Source organism: Perognathus longimembris, chromosome 27 (assembly GCF_023159225.1).
Source record: "Perognathus longimembris pacificus isolate PPM17 chromosome 27, ASM2315922v1, whole genome shotgun sequence".
Lineage (NCBI taxonomy): Eukaryota > Metazoa > Chordata > Mammalia > Rodentia > Heteromyidae > Perognathus > Perognathus longimembris.
In genome coordinates, this window is record NC_063187.1 from 5,073,845 (window position 1) to 5,097,387 (window position 23,543).

At 45.9% G+C, this 23,543-nt stretch overlaps 3 protein-coding genes across 3 annotated transcripts; all 3 read left to right on the forward strand.

Moving 5' to 3' along the window:
* The first annotated feature begins 354 nt into the window (after positions 1 to 354).
* On the forward strand, positions 355 to 3,807 carry LOC125342750 (taste receptor type 2 member 14-like). The gene is made up of 4 exons (XM_048335060.1): positions 355 to 373; positions 1,983 to 2,107; positions 2,276 to 2,399; positions 3,434 to 3,807. The coding sequence occupies exons 1-4, from the start codon at positions 355 to 357 to the stop codon at positions 3,805 to 3,807; spliced, it is 642 nt and encodes a 213-aa protein (XP_048191017.1).
* Positions 3,808 to 7,491: 3,684 nt separating this feature from the next.
* Positions 7,492 to 8,415, forward strand: LOC125342751 (taste receptor type 2 member 125-like). The gene has a single exon (XM_048335061.1). The coding sequence runs from the start codon at positions 7,492 to 7,494 to the stop codon at positions 8,413 to 8,415; it is 924 nt and encodes a 307-aa protein (XP_048191018.1).
* Positions 8,416 to 12,072: 3,657 nt separating this feature from the next.
* Positions 12,073 to 16,830, forward strand: LOC125342752 (taste receptor type 2 member 14-like). The gene is made up of 6 exons (XM_048335062.1): positions 12,073 to 12,110; positions 14,053 to 14,056; positions 14,350 to 14,496; positions 14,665 to 14,788; positions 15,823 to 15,970; positions 16,806 to 16,830. Exons 1-6 carry the CDS (start codon positions 12,073 to 12,075, stop codon positions 16,828 to 16,830), a joined length of 486 nt encoding a protein of 161 aa, XP_048191019.1.
* Positions 16,831 to 23,543: the final 6,713 nt, after the last annotated feature.

A 23,543-nucleotide genomic window follows, 5' to 3' on the forward strand; every position in this document is an offset into this window, starting at 1 on the left:
TCCTTTCTGGTCCAGGTTGGATGTAGAATCTTTGTGGTGAGGGGCTGTGTTTGCAGCAGGCCTCCCTCCACTTTGTCTGTTCTATCTGCTCCTCCCTCGATGATCTGGGAACACCTGTGACTTAGCATTTCCCCACCGTGCCAGTCTGGTTTCGTGGTTCATTTTAGTGCAGCTCTGGTGTTAGTTGGGAGGCTGGTTTGGTTGGAGGTGAGACAAGGAAGGCCGTGAGACTGGAAATCCTAGCATCCATGTTTCTGGTGTGGACATTTGGGCTGCCATGTACTACTCTTGTCTGGTCTGAGGAAGGTACACTGTCAGATGGTGTGATTCTGGTGCTACCACCAGGATGGCACAATGGTGGACATATTTGGAAGTGGGTGCATTGGCTCTATGGAAAGTAGAGACCTTCCTCCTGGACTTACAGATTTTGTGGCAGATACTACACGTGGCTGCTCTGTTGTGGCAGGTCCCTCTGGCTGACACGAGGGTCTCTGATTTTGGCAGGTGTGAAGTGGGAAAGAATTTGGTGATGAGAGGTTCTGGCGGAGGAGTGTGCGCTAGAACATCTATCAGGATAGGAACGTTCCAGAGGAAAAACAGGGGTCAGGGTTCAGAGCAGATTTGCTCGTCAGTGTTGGCAGACTCAGGAACATAACTTGAAGTGCTTGGTCATCATGTCAGGAGTGCCTTTGTCTGAGCCCTTTTCATGACCTTCTCAGATTAGATGCATGAGAGAAAATGTCGTCTTATGTAAGAAAAATTTCACCTGTGAACTCACCAGACACAACCCACGCCTAGGTGAAGGAGGAGCTGAGAGTGAATTCTGGTGGTTTGTAATGGAAGGGCTGACATTGCGTCATGAAGTCTCTGTTCAGGTTCTCAGCACCTGGGGGTTGTGGGGGTGGTGAAGCACCTCTCAGTAGTGTGTATATGAAACTTAAATATGCCGACAGAATGCAGGTTTCCACACACTAAAACCTGCTTTGATCTGTATCCATTCTTCATGGCTGTCCCACATTAAAAAAAAATAATGGTGGATGTGGTTGGCAGGCATGAATGGAACCCACAGCGTCATTAAATGGTTTACAAAATGTGTTGAGCACTGAATTATTAATTCCAAGTTACTAACATGGATGAACACAAATCAGAGAGAAGTTAAATACAGGTAAATTGCAAACTATGAAACAGAATATACCTTAATTTGCATGCTAGAAAACGAGAATGCAGCATTCAGTTTAGCCATGGCTATGAAGCACATTAGTTGGTGGACAGGGTGCTTAAGTAAGAATTGTTCTGAGCTGCTTTTGGAAGGCTGTTTTCCAGGAAGACAGAGTTGAGCTCATTCACTCCCACAGGGCAATACATGGAGTTTGTCACAGAAGTTAACAGTTGAGAACTTCATTGCACACTTGTCAGTCCAAGACATGTAAAGCTCTGAGTCAACCCAGGGGAAACCACAGCCAGTGATACTGGGCCTCACTTTTTTCCTGTTTTCCCAGCCATGATAACTTTCCTACACATTACATTCAGGATAGTAGTGGCAGAATATGTTCTTGGGAATGCTGTGGATGCCTTCATAGCTCTGGGGAACTTCCTTGAGTGGGTCCAGAGACGAAGGATCTCCTCTGCGGATGCCATTCTCACTGCTCTTGCTGTCTCCCAGATTGGTTTGCTTTGAGTCATCATGGTATATGAGTCTGTTGCAATGTTCGGTCCCATATTGCAGGGGAAAGACCAGACTGGTGTTTGGCATTGGTTGGGCAATAGCCAACTATTTAGCAGCTGGATGGCTACTGTACTCATCATATTTTATTTTCTCAAGATAGCTAACTTTTCCAACTTGACTTTCCTTCACCTAAGGAGACGAGTCCCACATGTCATTGTGTTTGGGCTTTTGGGGACTTTGGCGTTGCATTATCCAGCAGAGGCTTTAGAAGGTGACAATGGTTGCGGCCGTTAGGGAATCTTCCTGATCATCTTAGGTCTGGTGTTCCTTGTGGGAAATTTAGGAAATGGATTCCTAGCCTTGGTGAATGGTGTGGATTGCGTCAGGAGGAGAAAGATCTCTTTCACTGATCTCATTCTCCCTACCCTGGGAATCTGTAGAGTCGGGATGCTTTCTACAACATTCACAGGTTTGCTGATAGGAACACTGAAGCCGGGGTTGTGGAACATGGACAAAATATCAAGGACAATCCTTTTAACGTGGGTTGTGACCAATCATTTCAGCAGTTGGCTTGCCAAGAGCCTCAGCACCTTTTAGTTCTCAAGATAGCCAACTTCTCCAACTCCTTTTTCCTTTCTAAAGTGGAGAGTTCGAAGAGTGATTTCCTTGATGATTCTGGGCTCTCTCGTCATCTTGTGCATCAATGGTTTTCTGGTGAACACAGCTATCAACCGTTGGATTGTTGAGTCCAAAGGAAACACATGTTCCTTTTCCAGGTCAAAGCCTTCAGTACTGGTTTCCACAAATGTTTTTATCTCCATCAGTCTTTTCCTTTGCATAACATTTGCCATATCCTTTTTTTTAATTTTGTGAAATACATTTTTATTTTATTTTATTTTTTGTTGTTGAGGTCTTTTTTATTTTTATTTGTTTATTAATTGAACACAAATTTTTTTTTACAAGGTGTGCAAAAAGGGTACAGTTACATAGTAAGGAATTGTGTACATTTCTTGTGATATCTTACGTCCTGTTTTTCTATCCCTTCTCTAGGTCAGGTAGACATATATACAATATACAGTGTATCAAGAACATATACAGTATTCACAGACTTGGTCTTTACTGTCTCTCCGTCTCCCTTTGTTAATAGTCATATATCAGGGAGATCATGCCCCTTTGTTTTCTGTGTTCTAGGCTTGTCTCGCTCAACATTATTTGTTTGAGTTCTGACCATTTCCCTGCGAATAACAATATTTCACCATTCCTAATCGCTATGTAGTATTCCATTGTGTATAAGTACCATATTTTTTTTGATCTATTCGTCTGTGGAGCGGCATCTGGGTTGTTTCCATATTTTGGCTATTGTGAATTGTGCCGCGATAAACATGGAAGTACAAATGTCTTTTTGATATCTTGGGGTTTGCTGTTTAGGATAGATGCCTAGGAGAGGTATGGCCGGGTCATAGGGTAAGTCTATATTGAGCTTTATGAGAAATCTCCATACTGTTCTCCAAAGTGGTTGTAGTAATTTGCACTCCCACCAACAATAGAGAAGGGTTCCTCTTTCCCCGCACCCCCTCCAGCATTTGTTGTTGCCTGAGTTCAGAGTATAGGCCATTCTAACTGGGGTGAGGTGGTATCTCAGGGTTGTTTTTATTTGCATTTCCTTTACCACCAGGGATGTTGAGCATTTCCTCATGTGTTTCTTTGCCATTTTTATATCTTCTCTTGTGAAGTCTCTCTTTAGCTCCTTTGCCCATTTCCTAATAGTCGCCATATCCTTAATAGGCTTTGTCCTGCTTATCTTCTCTCTGTGGACACAATGTAAGAAGATGCAGTACTGTGGCCAGGGTCTCCGAGATGCCAGCACCACCGCCCACGTGAGGGTCTTGGACACAGTGATTGCCTTCCATTTTCTGTATAGCATTTTTTTCGTCTGTCTCATCCTACGGATTTGGAGCCATAAATTTCTGGAAACGGATCATACCATTTGGCTGTCTGAGGTGGCTGTAATTGCCTTTCCTTCATTCCATTGCTATGTCTTAATCTTGGGGAACAGCAAACTGAACTGGGCCTTCTTGGACATACTTCAGTGGCTTGGGTTCAGGGCCAGAGACCCAGGTACCCCAGGACCACTGAGATGACTTGGGGATATGTTTGAGTCATCTAGACAGTGATCACTTCCTAAGCAATCTGTTTACCTTATCCATGTGTGTTTCCTCCATATTCCTACGTTCCGTGTAATTGTGAGAATTTACAGATGAAATGCTTGGGGTTAGCCTTGTTCAATCCCATTACAACTTTCCTGGAATGTGTTCATTAATAGTCACTCACAAAATGACTTAACATGCAGTACGTTTTTTATTGTAACATGATTTTAGTGGGCAGTCATTAACTTCGATGTGATTTGAGAATAGCCTATAATATAAAAGAAACCTACATGGAGGGAAACCCTAAATTATGTTCACGTCAAGTCATTTCAAATCTAAAAACGTGCTGAAATGTCAGGTAAGAAATGATACATAACAGAGTTAAAATGCCCAAATTCCATTGCTTCAAATGGAAGAGCTACCTGACCAGGTTATTTAGGCTTTCCTCAGAACCACAAGGGTGTTGTAATCCAGCGTCGTGGTGGGTATTGCTAGTTTCCTCATGAAGAATTCCCAGTCCGTACATAACATTAGCATGAAGAAGTAGTCTGTATTTGTGGGCTGGTCATGCCGGTGTTGTCAGTGTTTGTGTCTTATGCACAGTAAAGATACGCGCAAGCACGAGTGATCTGCACTTATTTTAGCAGGGTCAGTTTTGTGGAAACCTCTAAGAAAATAGAAAATATTCTGAGAAGAAATGTTTGGAAGATGCCGGGCCATGCAATTGCATTCTGTAAGCAGTAACGAGGCAGTCAGATCCACCACAGATAAGCAAGGTCAAATTGGGCATTTCTGCACAGCTTGTACATTAGGTGTTGAATCTTACAGGCTGGCATTTGAATTTGATAGATTCAAATCATGCAGATTTGATAGGGCAAATTAAACAGCAAAAGCATGAAAGCGAATATGTGTTCATTTGCATGCTAGCAAATGAGAGTTCGACTTTCCTGTAGACACCAGCTATTAGAGCTGTGACATTTGCGAGGGATGAGATTCTTGGGGTCCATTGTGGTAATTAGAGTTCTGCTAGGCATTGTGCCCAGAAAATGGAAAACATAGAAGGCTATATTCACTCTAGGAGACGTGAATAATCTCACTTTGTTGCATTGGGGATCTGCCTGTGGGTGGAGACAGTTCTGGAAGATGCAGTGCTCTGATCACAGAGTCTGAGATCCCCCAGTCCCAAGTCCCTATGGCCATGCTGCCCTCTCCTTGGTAATCATGTGCTCCTTATATCCATGTTGGAGCAATGACAGTCTGCAGAGTGAATCACTGACCATGCTTTGTCTGGATGCTGAGACAATCAAGTAATTCGACTCTTACCGTCAAGGAAATAGGAAGTGGAGACAGGACTTCCTGTGATTTCTGTGGCAGGTGAGCTGCTGGGTGAAAGAAAGTAATGCTGGCATCATTGAATTGTGCATGGCCACCATAGTTCTTGCTGCTAGGAAATTGGTATGACCATTCTTTCCCCTTTATTGCCAAGTGAGGTACAGAGGGGTAACGGCTTCATATATAAGGCAGTGAATACATTTCTTGTTCAACTTGTTGCCACCTCCCTCATTTTTTCTCCTGTCTCCCACTCTTCCCATCCCCCTACCATGAGTTGTACTGTTCGTTTACTCCAAATGGTTTTGTAAGTGTTGTTTTTGGATCGGTTGTCTTTTTATCCTTTGTCTCTCGATTTTGATATTGCCTTTCCCTTCCCTGGTTCGAATACATGCATAAACAGTATCCAGGGTATTCAGATAAGATACAATGATAGCGGGGGTAAAACCACAGGAAGGGAAAACAAGTGGAACAAACAAAAGGTACAGTTTCACATGGCATGTTGAAAATAATTACAATGATATAACACTTGTATCCATAATGTGGAGTTCATTTCACTTAGCATCATCTTATGTGTTCATAAGGGCCTAGGTATTGTGCTCCTGTGATCCTCTGCTGTAACTAGCATAAACCTTCACTAATTATTCCCTATGCAGGAAACCAGAGTCCATGTTTCTTTGGGTCTGGCTTCACTTAGTATAATTTTTTGGAAGTCCTTCCATTTCCTTACAAATGGGGCAATGTCATTCATTCTGATAGAGGGTTTGCCACGAGAAATCATGCTTCCAGTTTTGAGTTCTACTTGGTGGTCCAAGGCTTCCCACGAGTCTGTGATCCCAGGACTGTCCCTCGCGAGGAAATGCAGAATGCAAGTGTTGTGCCCAAGTCACGAGACGACCACCAAGAAAGACCACCAAGAAGACCACCGAGAGCCAGACATTCTGAAATGCAAAAGCAAGGCTTTATTCGGGCGGACTGCAGCTCGGGCCTCATCCTACACTCTGATGTAGCGGAGGCTAGGAGGAAGGCCCTGAGCTGAAATTTCACACAGCTTATAAAGGCAAAAAACCACAAAGTTACAGCAACCACGTGTTCAAGCAAGATTAGGATGTGGGTACAAATCGGATTGGCTCAGGGCTAAAGACAGTCCGGGGCAGTTAGAGTTAATTATTCCCAGGCAGTTAGAGTTAAGCAGAGAGTTTCCTGACTGGCTGGGCCCTGATAAGCTTGTCCTGTAGATGGAGTAACTGGTGGTCTGGGTTTGCTCACCGGGCCCGCTTTTCTTAGGCTAGCATAGTCATTTACTGGAATTTATGTGGATCTAAGGTCAGCTATAGTACCTAGTGGAGCCTGACTTCAAAATGACTTTAGTCTGGCTCTTCACAAGGTGTATTTCTGGAGTGTCAGGGGAGGTCAGAATGGGGAGAGGAGCCGTCCCTGGCACCCAAAGTCTGAAGTTCCAGCCCATGAAGTTCCAGCAGCTGCAACCACTGCACAGGGCTCAGATTGCGGCCAGGAATGTCTGCTTTTCATGTTTTCTTCTTACTTGCACCCATCTGGGACACTCAGAAGGGGCCTAGGCCTAGCCCAGGCATCCTCTGCTCCTACATGGTGCTTGTGCTTCTATCCTAGGGTGCTTAACGTTTATTCATGCCTGTGCACTGGTGAGAATTTTTGAGCAGTGGTGGGTTTACACACACACACACACACACACACACACAGACACACACACCCATAGTTGCTTCAGTGGATTCAGAGTAAGGTGGCCCACACCTATCTCTACCGTAGGTGGACTTTAGGGTCCATGTTTTTCCTGAAGAATGAGGCTCTCCATCACAGTATTAGATAACCCTGGATGGCTTTAGGAAGGACTGTGGGAAACACAGGCCTAGGCCTGTGTGCAAACCCAATCTTGATATGTCTATGAAACTTCTGTACTTGCAAGTTCCACAGACTAGTTTTAGACCCTCGCCACCTTCCAGAATTTTGAAATGTTCCTTGTCTAGAATTCAGGCAGTCAGCCTGAATTCAAAAGCAGATATAGGTGGAAAAATCAACAGAAGAATGCAAACGACATGTCTTTATTTGCATGCCAGCCCTCCATGACCATCAGCCAGTGGACATTCTGCGTGTGAGGAGCTCTGCTGTTCACTGGACAGAGCTCAGAGAACTGCCTGGATACACACAGTAGCAGGAGGAACTTGACCACCACCGGCTACTGGCAAATCTTGCTATTTGATATGGTCTGAACACGAAGGCTTTTTTTTTTTAATACATGTTCAAGAAGCAGATAGAGTCTTTCAAGCACACGTCAGCGACGTTGAGAATCGGGGCATCTGGTGTCAGACGATGGCTGTTGTAAGGGGCATGTTTACATTCGTTTTCATTGTGGAACTTATCCTGGGCAATGTAGGAAATGGCTTCATAGCACTGGTGAACTGCCTGGACTGGGTCAAAAGGAGGAAGATCTCTTCAGTGGACCACATTCTCACTGCTTTGGCCATCTCCAGAATCGGTCTGCTCTGGTCAGTTGTTCTAAGCGTATTTATATTTGTCCTATACCCGGCCAGAGGTACCGCTGGATATAAACAAGGAATTATTTTTATTATCTGGATAGTCACTAACCACTTTAGCATCTGGCTTGCTACAATCCTCAGCCTCTATTATTTTCTGAAGATAGCCAGTTTTCCTAATTCCATTTTTCTTTACCTAAAGGGGAGAGTGAAAAGCATCGTTTCGGGAACATTGCTTTTGTCCATAGTCATCTTGTGCTTGAATTTTGTGCTGATCAACGCAACTCTTGATGAATCTAAGAGGAACACATCTTATGAATACACTTCACGTAACGTTACAGCCTTTTTAGTAACTTTCACGGTGTACCTTTCCATGCCCTACATTGTGTCCCTGGTGATGTTTCTCCTGCTGATCTTCTCTCTGTGGAAACATCATCAAACCATGTACCACCATGGCTATGGAGACAGAGATGTCAGCACCGTCGCCCACATCAGAGCCTTGCAAATGGTGGTTGCCTTCCTCCTCTTGTATTCCATTTTCATTTTGACTCTTGTGGTACAATATTGGAGCATAGATCCCCTGAAAACATACTGGCACATCTTGTTTTGCCAGGCTGTTGGAATGGTGTTTCCTTCAGGCCACTCCTGGGTCCTTGTTCTGGGAAACAGCAAGCTGAGGCGCGCCTCTCAGTTGGTGCTACGGCAGCTACAGTGCAGTCTCAGGCCCAGGCCCAAGGAGCTGGAACCGCCACGGTCCTAAACCAGCTTTCTTCTCATTAAAGCTGGATCTCTGTCCCTTGAGCCCCACATCCCCTTCCAGCTTTTTGGTGGTTACTTGGAGACAGGAGTCTCCCGGACTTGCCTCACCATCTAGTTTTGAACCTCAGTCCTCAAATCTCAACATCCTGAGCAGCTGGGATTACAGCTGGAGCACTGCTACTTGGTTCCTAATTACTTATTCAGGCTATTGAGAACTGACTTGTTTCTCAGCACATTTGCTTTTTGTTTAGAAAATCTACTAACTTTTGCATGATGGTTTTGCCATCATAAACACATTGCTAAGTATATTCAGATATAAAGGTTTTTAGGTGGATTATCTAAAATCTTTTATTCATAGGGCTATATCATCTGCAAATTGAGATAAGTTGAATATTTCCTTGACTTTCATTTTTCTTTTGTTCTCTCTCTTTTTCACTCACTTGCCTACTGTTCTGGCTAAGAATTTTTATCACAATTATTGCATATGTGGGGACATCCTTTCTCTGATTTCAGAGGAGATGGTTTCAGCCTATCCCCATGTAGTACAATGGTAAGCATTCATTATTCTCTATCATTCTATTATTCTGTTTTATAATCATTTCCTGAAATACACCACAATTTAATTTAAAAGTGTGGATTCTCTGGTAATGGTGGAGAGGTTTTTTTTTTTAGATGCCAAGAGGAAAGTTGCATGCATTTCTATGAAGAAGAGGCCTTGAAGCACACTTGCACGTCAGAAAACCAGGTCCGTTGGGAGAGGCATGTGGAGGAGTCTTCTGCTTCTAAAATGTCCTCCCTTTCTTCCTCTGGGCTTTGCTTCTGTCCATTGATGAGAATATAATGATTTTGTTCTCTCTCTATTCCTTGCTTGTGTACATGTTTGGGAATATACACCATGTTTAAGTTAGCCTGCACGGATGTCTTTTTTATCTGGTCGGTGATTCTGGAAAAAAGGTGTGGGGGACACCCATTCAAAGGGTCCTAGGTGTTGTTGTGAGGCTGTGCCCAGAACCCCCAAGTGACAGCCTCCCTCCACTCAGAAAAACACACGGCAGTTGGAATCACATGCTCATCATTTTATTGGTGAGGAGACACAGACCACGCTGATCTGTGGGATTGGCAACGGAGGATGGTATCTTCTTGTGCCCCCTTTCTGAAAGGAAAGAGGAAAGCCTGTTATGGAAGGCAGGGCAGGAAGGGGGTGTTTCCTGCCTCCAGCATTCACTGTGGTCAGCTTGGCGACCTGTGTCTGCTTTTCCTCTCCTGTCCCCTTCCTATCCTTCCTCACTTATATTTATTTATGTTTGGCAAAGAATCTACTGCATCCTTTGCTCTAATACAGTGCTTCTAAGATGAAGAAACCTATCTTTCTATTTTGTCCTTTCTGTTTGCAACAAAAATGTTGGAGACTGTATTTACAAAGGCCTCACAGGGGAGTGTGGCCAGGAGTATCAGGCCCAGAGCACCAGGGTGTGATCTTGACCATGGGAGACACTGGGTCTCCAAGGCCCACAGGTGGGTGGAGCTGGGCTGCCCAGAGCTGCACTAGCCAGGAGCCAGCCATCTTTGTGCAGAGGAAGGTCCCGCGGGCCAATGTTCTACAAAATCTCAATTTTCTTCTCTTTTCTTTTGCCCATCCTGGGGCTTGAACTCAGGGCCGGGGCACTATCCCTGAACTTCTTTTGGCTCAAGGCTAGCACTCTACCACTTGAGCCACAGCGCCACTTTCGGCTCTTCCCAAATATGGTGCGGAGGAATCAAACCCAGGGCTTCATGTATGGGAGGAGAGCACTCTACCGCTAAGCCACATTCCCAGCCTTCAAATCACAATTTTCTTGGAGTATTACCTCTTTTTTTTTTTTTTAAAGAAATGATCTTTCTGGCCCTAGTATCTCAATAGTCATAAACGTAATGGGAGGCAAGACTATATAAATTCACCATGTTTAAATTGAATTCATAGGGATACTTTCCAAAAGTACAGGCATTAGAGATTTTCCACCAGAGAAAACTTTATCATACCTGATATTGACTTGCGGGTTACTGAGGAAGTTGGCCTTGTGGGGGTCCTTGTTGTTGGGGTCGTTGCTGTGGGGGTCTCTGCTGCTGGCCTCCTTGCTGTGGGGGTCCCTGCTGTGGTGGTCTCTGTTGTTGGGGTCCTTGCTGGCCTCCCTGCTGTGGTGGTGCTTGCTGTGGGGGTCCCTGCTGTTGGGGTCCCTGCTGTGGTGGTCTCTGTTGTTGTGGTCCTTGCTGTGGAGGTCTCTGCTGCTGGCCTCCTTGTTGTGGGGGTCCTTGCTGGCCTCCCTGCTGTGGGGGTCCCTGCTGTGGTGGTCTCTGTTGTTGGGGTCCCTGCTGTGGGGGTCCCTGCTGTGGTGGTCTCTGTTGTTGGTGTCCCTTATGTGGGGGTCCCTGCTGTGGGGGTCCTTGCTGTGGGGGTCCCTGCTGTGGTGGTCTCTGTTGTTGGGGTCCTTGCTGTGGGGGTCTCTGCTGCTGGGCTCCTTGTTCTGGTGGTCCTTGCTGGCCTCCCTGCTGTGGGGGTCCCTGCAGTGGGGGACCTTGCTGTGGTGGTCTCTGTTGTTGGGGTCCCTGCTGCTGGCCTCCCTGCTGTGGGGGTCCCTGCTGTGGTGGTCTCTGTTGCTGGGGTCCCTGATGTGGGGGTCTCTGTTGTTGGGGTCCTTGTTGTGGGGGTCCTTGCTGAGGGGGTCCTTGTTGCTGTTGTGGGGGACCTTGCAGTTGGGGTCCTTGTTGCTGTTGTGGGGGTCCTTGTTGTTGGGGTCCTTGTTGCTGTTGTGGGGGTCCTTGCTGTGGGGGTCCTTGCAGTTGGGGCCTCTGCTGAGGATTGCCCTCACTGGATGCTGGGAATCCTCCAGGAAACACAGAGCCCAGTCCTGGGTTTCCAAATCCTGTGTTTGTACAGCAAGAACCCAAGCGCTCAGGGATGGAAAGCTCATCTCCTCCACTCTCCCCATGGCCTGACCTGTCCCCCACCTCTCCCCGGCTGCCCTGCGGACCCCTCCCCACCTCGCCCCGGTGACCCCCCGCCTGCCACCTCTGCACTGCAGCCTTCTCCACAGACCAAGGGGACCAAAGACAGAGGGGATTCGAAGCACCTGACTCACTTTCCCGGGACCCTCCTGTCCTCCATCCACTGTGTAATAAAACTAGAGAGGTCTGCTTCCTCCATGACTGCGCCATACGGGATCTTTCTACCAATGGCATCCTTGACTTGCCATTTCCTTACTCAATGTGTCCAACTGGGCCCAGGTTGCATTTTAGACAGGTATGTCTTCGACTTGCTATAAGGAGTCAGAGGTTGCCATTCTCCCGCAAATGCAACAGTCCTGTCTCTCTCTCTCATCTCCCTCTCTCCTGTAAGCTCCCTCCCTGCACGCTAGAGTCCCAGCCCCAGCACCTGTTTCCCCTACCTTGACCTTGACCATATCTCTGAGCAGAGCTCAGGGCCAGCAGGGCCGCGGTGAGCAGAACCAACAGCATCGTGGAGGAGGCTCTGGAGTTGCTCTGGAGTCTGCGCTGGGAAGCAGGGCCGCTGGCTTTATAAGGAGGAACAGAAGAATGGAGCTTTGAGCTCGGCCCAGTGATCCACCTGACAGAGCGGAGGCCTCGCATCCCTGACTCTTATTCTGGATTGGAGCCTGGAAGGATGGGCCGGGAGGAGGTTGCCAATGTCCTTTCTACAGGGTATGGTGTGTTATCTGTGCAAAGTTTTGGAAGAATTTTTTTTTGTGGGGGTTAGGGGAGTGTTTTCTTTGTGCTGGGGTCTTTCTGCAACGGGTTAAAATGCAATGGGGAAAACTGCCTGAGAGTCTGTGGTGGGCTTCTAATCACTGATGCCTTGCTGTTGAGGAAACAGATTTTATTCTTTACACTATCCAAGCAGAATTGACCACACACAGTCTGTCCCGGGGACTCGGTAGTGCAGGGGCATGTCTACCCCTTTTGCGACCAGCCATGGTGTGATCATTTCCTGTCCATGTTGGACGTAGCATCTTGGTGGTGAGGGGTTGTGTTTGCAGCAGGCCTCCTTCCACTTTTTCTGCTCTATCTTCTTCTCCCTCGATGATCTGGGAACACCGGTGACTTAGCATTTCCCCACCGTGCTAGTCTGGTTTGGTGGTTCATTTTAGTTCAGCTCTGGTGTTAGTTGGGAGGCTGGTTTGGTTGGAGGTGAGACAAGGAGGGCCGTGAGACTGGAAATCCTAGCATCCATCTTTCTGGTGTGGACATTTGGGCTGCCATGTACTACTCTTGTCCGGTCTGAGGAAGGTACACTGTCAGATGGTGTGATTCTGGTGCTACCACCAGGATGGCACAATGGTGGACATATTTGGAAGTGGGTGCATTGGCTCTATGGAAAGTAGAGACCTTCCTCCTGGACTTACAGATTTTGTGGCAGATACTACACGTGGCTGCTCTGTTGTGGCAGGTCCCTCTGGCTGACACGAGGGTCTCTGATTTTGGCAGGTGTGAAGTGGGAAAGAAATTGGTGATGAGAGGTTCTGGCGGAGGAGTGTGTGCTAGAACATCGATCAGGACAGGAACGTTCCAGAGGAAAAACAGGGGTCAGGGTTCAGAGCAGATTTGCTCGTCAGTGTTGGCAGACTCAGGAACATAACTTGAAGTGCTTGGTCATCGTGCCAGGAGTGCCTTTGTCTGAGCCCTTTTCATGACCTTCTCAGATTAGATGCATGAGAGAAAATGTCATCCTATGTAAGAAAAATATCACCTGTGAACTCACCAGACACAACCCACGCCTAGGTGAAGGAGGAGCTGAGAGTGAATTCTGGTGGTTTGTAATGGAAGGGCTGACATTGCGTCATGAAGTCTCTGTTCAGGTTCTCAGCACCTGGGGGTTGTGGGGGTGGTGAAGCACCTCTCAGTAGTGTGTATATGAAACTTAAATATGCCAACAGAATGCAGGTTTCCACACACTAAAACCTGCTTTGATCTGTATCCATTCTTCATGGCTGTCCCACATTAAAAAAAAATAATGGTGGATGTGGTTGCCAGGCATGAATGGAACCCACAGCGTCATTAAATGGTTTACATAATGTGTTGAGCACTGAATTATTAATTCCAAGTTACTAACATGGATGAACACAAATCAGAGAGAAGTTAAACACAGGTAAATTGCAAACTATGAAACAGAATATACCTTAATTTGCATGCTAGAAAACGAGAATGCAGCATTCAGTTTAGCCATGGCTATGAAGCATATTAGTTGGTGGGCAGGGTGCTTAAGTAAGAATTGATCTGAGCTGCTTTTGGAAGGCTGTTTTCCAGGAAGACAGAGTTGAGCTCATTCACTCCCACAGGGCAATGCATGGAGTTTGTCACAGAAGTTAACAGTTGAGAACTTCATTGCACACTTGTCAGTCCAAGACATGTAAAGCTCTGAGTCAACCCAGGGGAAACCACAGCCTGTGATACTGGGCCTCACTTTTTTCCTGTTTGCCCAGCCATGCTAACTTTCTTACACATTACATTCAGGATAGTAGTGGCAGAATATGTTCTTGGGAATGCTGTGGATGCCTTCATAGCTCTGGGGAACTTCCTTGAGTGGGTCCAGAGACGAAGGATCTCCTCTGCGGATGCCATTCTCACTGCTCTTGCTGTCTCCCAGATTGGTTTGCTTTGAGTCATCATGGTATATGAGTCTGTTGCAATGTTCGGTCCCATATTGCAGGGGAAAGACCAGACTGGTGTTTGGCATTGGTTGGGCAATAGCCAACTATTTAGCAGCTGGATGGCTACTGTACTCATCATATTTTATTTTCTCAAGATAGCTAACTTTTCCAACTTGACTTTCCTTCACCTAAGGAGACGAGTCCCACATGTCATTGTGTTTGGGCTTTTGGGGACTTTGGCGTTGCATTATCCAGCAGAGGCTTTAGAAGGTGACAATGGTTGCGGCCGTTAGGGAATCTTCCTGATCATCTTAGGTCTGGTGTTCCTTGTGGGAAATTTAGGAAATGGATTCCTAGCCTTGGTGAATGGTGTGGATTGCGTCAGGAGGAGAAAGATCTCTTTCACTGATCTCATTCTCCCTACCCTGGGAATCTGTAGAGTCGGGATGCTTTCTACAACATTCACAGGTTTGCTGATAGGAACACTGAAGCCGGGGTTGTGGAACATGGACAAAATATCAAGGACAATCCTTTTAACGTGGGTTGTGACCAATCATTTCAGCAGTTGGCTTGCCAAGAGCCTCAGCACCTTTTAGTTCTCAAGATAGCCAACTTCTCCAACTCCTTTTTCCTTTCTAAAGTGGAGAGTTCGAAGAGTGATTTCCTTGATGATTCTGGGCTCTCTCGTCATCTTGTGCATCAATGGTTTTCTGGTGAACACAGCTATCAACCGTTGGATTGTTGAGTCCAAAGGAAACACATGTTCCTTTTCCAGGTCAAAGCCTTCAGTACTGGTTTCCACAAATGTTTTTATCTCCATCAGTCTTTTCCTTTGCATAACATTTGCCATATCCTTTTTTTTAATTTTGTGAAATACATTTTTATTTTATTTTATTTTTTGTTGTTGAGGTCTTTTTTATTTTTATTTGTTTATTAATTGAACACAAATTTTTTTTTACAAGGTGTGCAAAAAGGGTACAGTTACATAGTAAGGAATTGTGTACATTTCTTGTGATATCTTACGTCCTGTTTTTCTATCCCTTCTCTAGGTCAGGTAGACATATATACAATATACAGTGTATCAAGAACATATACAGTATTCACAGACTTGGTCTTTACTGTCTCTCCGTCTCCCTTTGTTAATAGTCATATATCAGGGAGATCATGCCCCTTTGTTTTCTGTGTTCTAGGCTTGTCTCGCTCAACATTATTTGTTTGAGTTCTGACCATTTCCCTGCGAATAACAATATTTCACCATTCCTAATCGCTATGTAGTATTCCATTGTGTATAAGTACCATATTTTTTTTGATCTATTCGTCTGTGGAGCGGCATCTGGGTTGTTTCCATATTTTGGCTATTGTGAATTGTGCCGCGATAAACATGGAAGTACAAATGTCTTTTTGATATCTTGGGGTTTGCTGTTTAGGATAGATGCCTAGGAGAGGTATGGCCGGGTCATAGGGTAAGTCTATATTGAGCTTTATGAGAAATCTCCATACTGTTCTCCAAAGTGGTTGTAGTAATTTGCACTCCCACCAACAATAGAGAAGGGTTCCTCTTTCCCCGCACCCCCTCCAGCATTTGTTGTTGCCTGAGTTCAGAGTATAGGCCATTCTAACTGGGGTGAGGTGGTATCTCAGGGTTGTTTTTATTTGCATTTCCTTTACCACCAGGGATGTTGAGCATTTCCTCATGTGTTTCTTTGCCATTTTTATATCTTCTCTTGTGAAGTCTCTCTTTAGCTCCTTTGCCCATTTCCTAATAGTCGCCATATCCTTAATAGGCTTTGTCCTGCTTATCTTCTCTCTGTGGACACAATGTAAGAAGATGCAGTACTGTGGCCAGGGTCTCCGAGATGCCAGCACCACCGCCCACGTGAGGGTCTTGGACACAGTGATTGCCTTCCATTTTCTGTATAGCATTTTTTTCGTCTGTCTCATCCTACGGATTTGGAGCCATAAATTTCTGGAAACGGATCATACCATTTGGCTGTCTGAGGTGGCTGTAATTGCCTTTCCTTCATTCCATTGCTATGTCTTAATCTTGGGGAACAGCAAACTGAACTGGGCCTTCTTGGACATACTTCAGTGGCTTGGGTTCAGGGCCAGAGACCCAGGTACCCCAGGACCACTGAGATGACTTGGGGATATGTTTGAGTCATCTAGACAGTGATCACTTCCTAAGCAATCTGTTTACCTTATCCATGTGTGTTTCCTCCATATTCCTACGTTCCGTGTAATTGTGAGAATTTACAGATGAAATGCTTGGGGTTAGCCTTGTTCAATCCCATTACAACTTTCCTGGAATGTGTTCATTAATAGTCACTCACAAAATGACTTAACATGCAGTACGTTTTTTATTGTAACATGATTTTAGTGGGCAGTCATTAACTTCGATGTGATTTGAGAATAGCCTATAATATAAAAGAAACCTACATGGAGGGAAACCCTAAATTATGTTCACGTCAAGTCATTTCAAATCTAAAAACGTGCTGAAATGTCAGGTAAGAAATGATACATAACAGAGTTAAAATGCCCAAATTCCATTGCTTCAAATGGAAGAGCTACCTGACCAGGTTATTTAGGCTTTCCTCAGAACCACAAGGGTGTTGTAATCCAGCGTCGTGGTGGGTATTGCTAGTTTCCTCATGAAGAATTCCCAGTCCGTACATAACATTAGCATGAAGAAGTAGTCTGTATTTGTGGGCTGGTCATGCCGGTGTTGTCAGTGTTTGTGTCTTATGCACAGTAAAGATACGCGCAAGCACGAGTGATCTGCACTTATTTTAGCAGGGTCAGTTTTGTGGAAACCTCTAAGAAAATAGAAAATATTCTGAGAAGAAATGTTTGGAAGATGCCGGGCCATGCAATTGCATTCTGTAAGCAGTAACGAGGCAGTCAGATCCACCACAGATAAGCAAGGTCAAATTGGGCATTTCTGCACAGCTTGTACATTAGGTGTTGAATCTTACAGGCTGGCATTTGAATTTGATAGATTCAAATCATGCAGATTTGATAGGGCAAATTAAACAGCAAAAGCATGAAAGCGAATATGTGTTCATTTGCATGCTAGCAAATGAGAGTTCGACTTTCCTGTAGACACCAGCTATTAGAGCTGTGACATTTGCGAGGGATGAGATTCTTGGGGTCCATTGTGGTAATTAGAGTTCTGCTAGGCATTGTGCCCAGAAAATGGAAAACATAGAAGGCTATATTCACTCTAGGAGACGTGAATAATCTCACTTTGTTGCATTGGGGATCTGCCTGTGGGTGGAGACAGTTCTGGAAGATGCAGTGCTCTGATCACAGAGTCTGAGATCCCCCAGTCCCAAGTCCCTATGGCCATGCTGCCCTCTCCTTGGTAATCATGTGCTCCTTATATCCATGTTGGAGCAATGACAGTCTGCAGAGTGAATCACTGACCATGCTTTGTCTGGATGCTGAGACAATCAAGTAATTCGACTCTTACCGTCAAGGAAATAGGAAGTGGAGACAGGACTTCCTGTGATTTCTGTGGCAGGTGAGCTGCTGGGTGAAAGAAAGTAATGCTGGCATCATTGAATTGTGCATGGCCACCATAGTTCTTGCTGCTAGGAAATTGGTATGACCATTCTTTCCCCTTTATTGCCAAGTGAGGTACAGAGGGGTAACGGCTTCATATATAAGGCAGTGAATACATTTCTTGTTCAACTTGTTGCCACCTCCCTCATTTTTTCTCCTGTCTCCCACTCTTCCCATCCCCCTACCATGAGTTGTACTGTTCGTTTACTCCAAATGGTTTTGTAAGTGTTGTTTTTGGATCGGTTGTCTTTTTATCCTTTGTCTCTCGATTTTGATATTGCCTTTCCCTTCCCTGGTTCGAATACATGCATAAACAGTATCCAGGGTATTCAGATAAGATACAATGATAGCGGGGGTAAAACCACAGGAAGGGAAAACAAGTGGAACAAACAAAAGGTACAGTTTCACATGGCATGTTGAAAATAATTACAATGATATAACACTTGTATCCATAATGTGGAGTTCATTTCACTTAGCATCATCTTATGTGTTCATAAGGGCCTAGGTATTGTGCTCCTGTGATCCTCTGCTGTAACTAGCATAAACCTTCACTAATTATTCCCTATGCAGGAAACCAGAGTCCATGTTTCTTTGGGTCTGGCTTCACTTAGTATAATTTTTTGGAAGTCCTTCCATTTCCTTACAAATGGGGCAATGTCATTCATTCTGATAGAGGGTTTGCCACGAGAAATCATGCTTCCAGTTTTGAGTTCTACTTGGTGGTCCAAGGCTTCCCACGAGTCTGTGATCCCAGGACTGTCCCTCGCGAGGAAATGCAGAATGCAAGTGTTGTGCCCAAGTCACGAGACGACCACCAAGAAAGACCACCAAGAAGACCACCGAGAGCCAGACATTCTGAAATGCAAAAGCAAGGCTTTATTCGGGCGGACTGCAGCTCGGGCCTCATCCTACACTCTGATGTAGCGGAGGCTAGGAGGAAGGCCCTGAGCTGAAATTTCACACAGCTTATAAAGGCAAAAAACCACAAAGTTACAGCAACCACGTGTTCAAGCAAGATTAGGATGTGGGTACAAATCGGATTGGCTCAGGGCTAAAGACAGTCCGGGGCAGTTAGAGTTAATTATTCCCAGGCAGTTAGAGTTAAGCAGAGAGTTTCCTGACTGGCTGGGCCCTGATAAGCTTGTCCTGTAGATGGAGTAACTGGTGGTCTGGGTTTGCTCACCGGGCCCGCTTTTCTTAGGCTAGCATAGTCATTTACTGGAATTTATGTGGATCTAAGGTCAGCTATAGTACCTAGTGGAGCCTGACTTCAAAATGGCTTTAGTCTGGCTCTTCACAAGGTGTAGTTCTGGAGTGTCAGGGGAGGTCAGAATGGGGAGAGGAGCCGTCCCTGGCACCCAAAGTCTGAAGTTCCAGCCCATGAAGTTCCAGCAGCTGCAACCACTGCACAGGGCTCAGATTGCGGCCAGGAATGTCTGCTTTTCATGTTTTCTTCTTACTTGCACCCATCTGGGACACTCAGAAGGGGCCTAGGCCTAGCCCAGGCATCCTCTGCTCCTACATGGTGCTTGTGCTTCTATCCTAGGGTGCTTAACGTTTATTCATGCCTGTGCACTGGTGAGAATTTTTGAGCAGTGGTGGGTTTACACACACACACACACACACACACACACACACAGACACACACACCCATAGTTGCTTCAGTGGATTCAGAGTAAGGTGGCCCACACCTATCTCTACCGTAGGTGGACTTTAGGGTCCATGTTTTTCCTGAAGAATGAGGCTCTCCATCACAGTATTAGATAACCCTGGATGGCTTTAGGAAGGACTGTGGGAAACACAGGCCTAGGCCTGTGTGCAAACCCAATCTTGATATGTCTATGAAACTTCTGTACTTGCAAGTTCCACAGACTAGTTTTAGACCCTCGCCACCTTCCAGAATTTTGAAATGTTCCTTGTCTAGAATTCAGGCAGTCAGCCTGAATTCAAAAGCAGATATAGGTGGAAAAATCAACAGAAGAATGCAAATGACATGTCTTTATTTGCATGCCAGCCCTTCGCGACCATCAGCCAGTGGACATTCTGTGTGTGAGGAGCTCTGCTCTGCACTGGACAGAGCTCAGAGAACTGCCTGGATACACACAGTAGCAGGAGGAACTTGACCACCACGGCTACTGGCAAATCTTGCTATTTGATATGGTCTGAACACGAAGGCTTTTTTTTTTTAATACACGTTCAAGAAGCAGATAGAGTCTTTCAAGCACATGTCAGCGACGTTGAGAATCGGGGCATCTGGTGTCAGAAGATGGCTGTTGTAAGGGGCATGTTTACATTCGTTTTCATTGTGGAACTTATCCTGGGCAATGTAGGAAATGGCTTCATAGCACTGGTGAACTGCCTGGACTGGGTCAAAAGGAGGAAGATCTCTTCAGTGGACCACATTCTCACTGCTTTGGCCATCTCCAGAATCGGTCTGCTCTGGTCAGTTGTTCTAAGCGTATTTATATTTGTCCTATACCCGGCCAGAGGTACCGCTGGATATAAACAAGGAATTATTTTTATTATCTGGATAGTCACTAACCACTTTAGCATCTGGCTTGCTACAATCCTCAGCCTCTATTATTTTCTGAAGATAGCCAGTTTTCCTAATTCCATTTTTCTTTACCTAAAGGGGAGAGTGAAAAGCATCGTTTCGGGAACATTGCTTTTGTCCATAGTCATCTTGTGCTTGAATTTTGTGCTGATCAACGCAACTCTTGATGAATCTAAGAGGAACACATCTTATGAATACACTTCACGTAACGTTACAGCCTTTTTAGTAACTTTCACGGTGTACCTTTCCATGCCCTACATTGTGTCCCTGGTGATGTTTCTCCTGCTGATCTTCTCTCTGTGGAAACATCATCAAACCATGTACCACCATGGCTATGGAGACAGAGATGTCAGCACCGTCGCCCACATCAGAGCCTTGCAAATGGTGGTTGCCTTCCTCCTCTTGTATTCCATTTTCATTTTGACTCTTGTGGTACAATATTGGAGCATAGATCCCCTGAAAACATACTGGCACATCTTGTTTTGCCAGGCTGTTGGAATGGTGTTTCCTTCAGGCCACTCCTGGGTCCTTGTTCTGGGAAACAGCAAGCTGAGGCGCGCCTCTCAGTTGGTGCTACGGCAGCTACAGTGCAGTCTCAGGCCCAGGCCCAAGGAGCTGGAACCGCCACGGTCCTAAACCAGCTTTCTTCTCATTAAAGCTGGATCTCTGTCCCTTGAGCCCCACATCCCCTTCCAGCTTTTTGGTGGTTACTTGGAGACAGGAGTCTCCCGGACTTGCCTCACCATCTAGTTTTGAACCTCAGTCCTCAAATCTCAACATCCTGAGCAGCTGGGATTACAGCTGGAGCACTGCTACTTGGTTCCTAATTACTTATTCAGGCTATTGAGAACTGACTTGTTTCTCAGCACATTTGCTTTTTGTTTAGAAACTCTACTGACTTTTGCATGATGGTTTTGCCATCATAAACACATTGCTAAGTATATTCAGATATAAAGGTTTTTAGGTGGATTATCTAAAATCTTTTATTTATAGGGCTATATCATCTGCAAATTGAGATAAGTTGAATATTTCCTTGACTTTCATTTTTCTTTTGTTCTCTCTCTTTTTCAATCACTTGCCTACTGTTCTGGCTAAGAATTTTTATCACAATTATTGCATATGTGGGGACATCCTTTCTCTGATTTCAGAGGAGATGGTTTCAGCCTATCCCCATGTAGTACAATGGTAAGCATTCATTATTCTCTATCATTCTATTATTCTGTTTTATAATCATTTCCTGAAATACACCACAATTTAATTTAAAAGTGTGGATTCTCTGGTAATGGTGGAGAGGGTTTTTTTTTTTTTTAGATGCCAAGAGGAAAGTTGCATCACGTTTCTATGAAGAAGAGGCCTTGAAGCACACATGCACCTGAGAAAACCAGGTCCGTCGTGAGAGGCATGTGGAGGAGTCTTCTGCTTCTCAAACGTCCTCCCTTTCTTCCTCTGGGCTTTGCTTCTGTCCATTGATGAGAATATAATGATTTTGTTCTCTCTCTATTCCTTGCTTATATACATGTTTGGGAATATACACCATGTTTAAGTTAGCCTGCACGGATGTCTTTTTCATCTGGTCGGTGATTCTGGAAAAAAGGTGTGGGGGACACCCATTCAAAGGGTCCTAGGTGTTGTTGTGAGGCTGTGCCCAGAACCCCCAAGTGACAGCCTCCCTCCACTCAGAAAAACACACGGCAGTTGGAATCACATGCTCATCATTTTATTGGTGAGGAGACACAGACCACGCTGATCTGTGGGATTGGCAACGGAGGATGGTATCTTCTTGTGCCCCCTTTCTGAAAGGAAAGAGGAAAGCCTGTTATGGAAGGCAGGGCAGGAAGGGGGTGTTTCCTGCCTCCAGCATTCACTGTGGTCAGCTTGGCGACCTGTGTCTGCTTTTCCTCTCCTATCCCCTTCCTATCATTCCTCACTTATATTTATTTATGTTTTGCAAAGAATCTACTGCATCCTTTGCTCTAATACAGTGCTTCTAAGATGAAGAAACCTATCTTTCTATTTTGTCCTTTCTGTTTGCAACAAAAATGTTGGAGACTGTATTTACAAAGGCCTCACAGGGGAGTGTGGCCAGGAGTATCAGGCCCAGAGCACCAGGGTGTGATCTTGACCATGGGTTACACTGGGTCTCCAAGGCCCACAGGTGGGTGGAGCTGGGCTGCCCAGAGCTGCACTAGCCAGGAGCCAGCCATCTTTGTGCAGAGGAAGGTCTCCGGGGCCAAGGTTCTACAAAATCTCAATTTTCTTCTCTTTTCTTTTGCCCGTCCTGGGGCTTGAACTCAGGGCCGGGGCACTATCCCTGAACTTCTTTTGGCTCAAGGCTAGCACTCTACCACTTGAGCCACAGCGCCACTTTCGGCTCTTCCCAAATATGGTGCGGAGGAATCAAACCCAGGGCTTCATGTATGGGAGGAGAGCACTCTACCGCTAAGCCACATTCCCAGCCTTCAAATCACAATTTTCTTGGAGTATTACCTCTTTTTTTTTTTTTTTTTAAAGAAATGATCTTTCTGGCCCTAGTATCTCAATAGTCATAAACGTAATGGGAGGCAAGACTATATAAATTCACCATGTTTAAATTGAATTCATAGGGATACTTTCCAAAAGTACAGGCATTAGAGATTTTCCACCAGAGAAAACTTTATCATACCTGATATTGACTTGCGGGTTACTGAGGAAGTTGGCCTTGTGGGGGTCCTTGTTGTTGGGGTCGTTGCTGTGGGGGTCTCTGCTGCTGGCCTCCTTGCTGTGGGGGTCCCTGCTGTGGTGGTCTCTGTTGTTGGGGTCCTTGCTGGCCTCCCTGCTGTGGTGGTGCTTGCTGTGGGGGTCCCTGCTGTTGGGGTCCCTGCTGTGGTGGTCTCTGTTGTTGTGGTCCTTGCTGTGGAGGTCTCTGCTGCTGGCCTCCTTGTTGTGGGGGTCCTTGCTGGCCTCCCTGCTGTGGGGGTCCCTGCTGTGGTGGTCTCTGTTGTTGGGGTCCCTGCTGTGGGGGTCCCTGCTGTGGTGGTCTCTGTTGTTGGTGTCCCTTATGTGGGGGTCCCTGCTGTGGGGGTCCTTGCTGTGGGGGTCCCTGCTGTGGTGGTCTCTGTTGTTGGGGTCCTTGCTGTGGGGGTCTCTGCTGCTGGGCTCCTTGTTCTGGTGGTCCTTGCTGGCCTCCCTGCTGTGGGGGTCCCTGCAGTGGGGGACCTTGCTGTGGTGGTCTCTGTTGTTGGGGTCCCTGCTGCTGGCCTCCCTGCTGTGGGGGTCCCTGCTGTGGTGGTCTCTGTTGTTGGGGTCCCTGCTGCTGGCCTCCCTGCTGTGGGGGTCCCTGCTGTGGTGGTCTCTGTTGCTGGGGTCCCTGATGTGGGGGTCTCTGTTGTTGGG

What these genes read in the sequence shown, in the direction of transcription:
- LOC125342750 (XM_048335060.1), top strand. An exon ending in CTACCCTGGGAATCTGTAGA is followed by an intron (nt 2,108 to 2,275) that starts GTCGGGATGCTT and finishes TTCTCAAGATAG; the next exon opens with CCAACTTCTCCAACTCCTTT. An exon ending in GGTGAACACAGCTATCAACC is followed by an intron (nt 2,400 to 3,433) that starts GTTGGATTGTTG and finishes ATTTCCTAATAG; the next exon opens with TCGCCATATCCTTAATAGGC.
- LOC125342751 (XM_048335061.1), top strand. Translation starts at nt 7,492, where the DNA reads ATGGCTGTTGTAAGGGGCATGTTTACATTCGTTTTCATTGTGGAACTT.
- LOC125342752 (XM_048335062.1), top strand. Translation starts at nt 12,073, where the DNA reads ATGGGCCGGGAGGAGGTTGCCAATGTCCTTTCTACAGG. An exon ending in CTACCCTGGGAATCTGTAGA is followed by an intron (nt 14,497 to 14,664) that starts GTCGGGATGCTT and finishes TTCTCAAGATAG; the next exon opens with CCAACTTCTCCAACTCCTTT. An exon ending in GTGATTGCCTTCCATTTTCT is followed by an intron (nt 15,971 to 16,805) that starts GTATAGCATTTT and finishes TCTTATGCACAG; the next exon opens with TAAAGATACGCGCAAGCACG.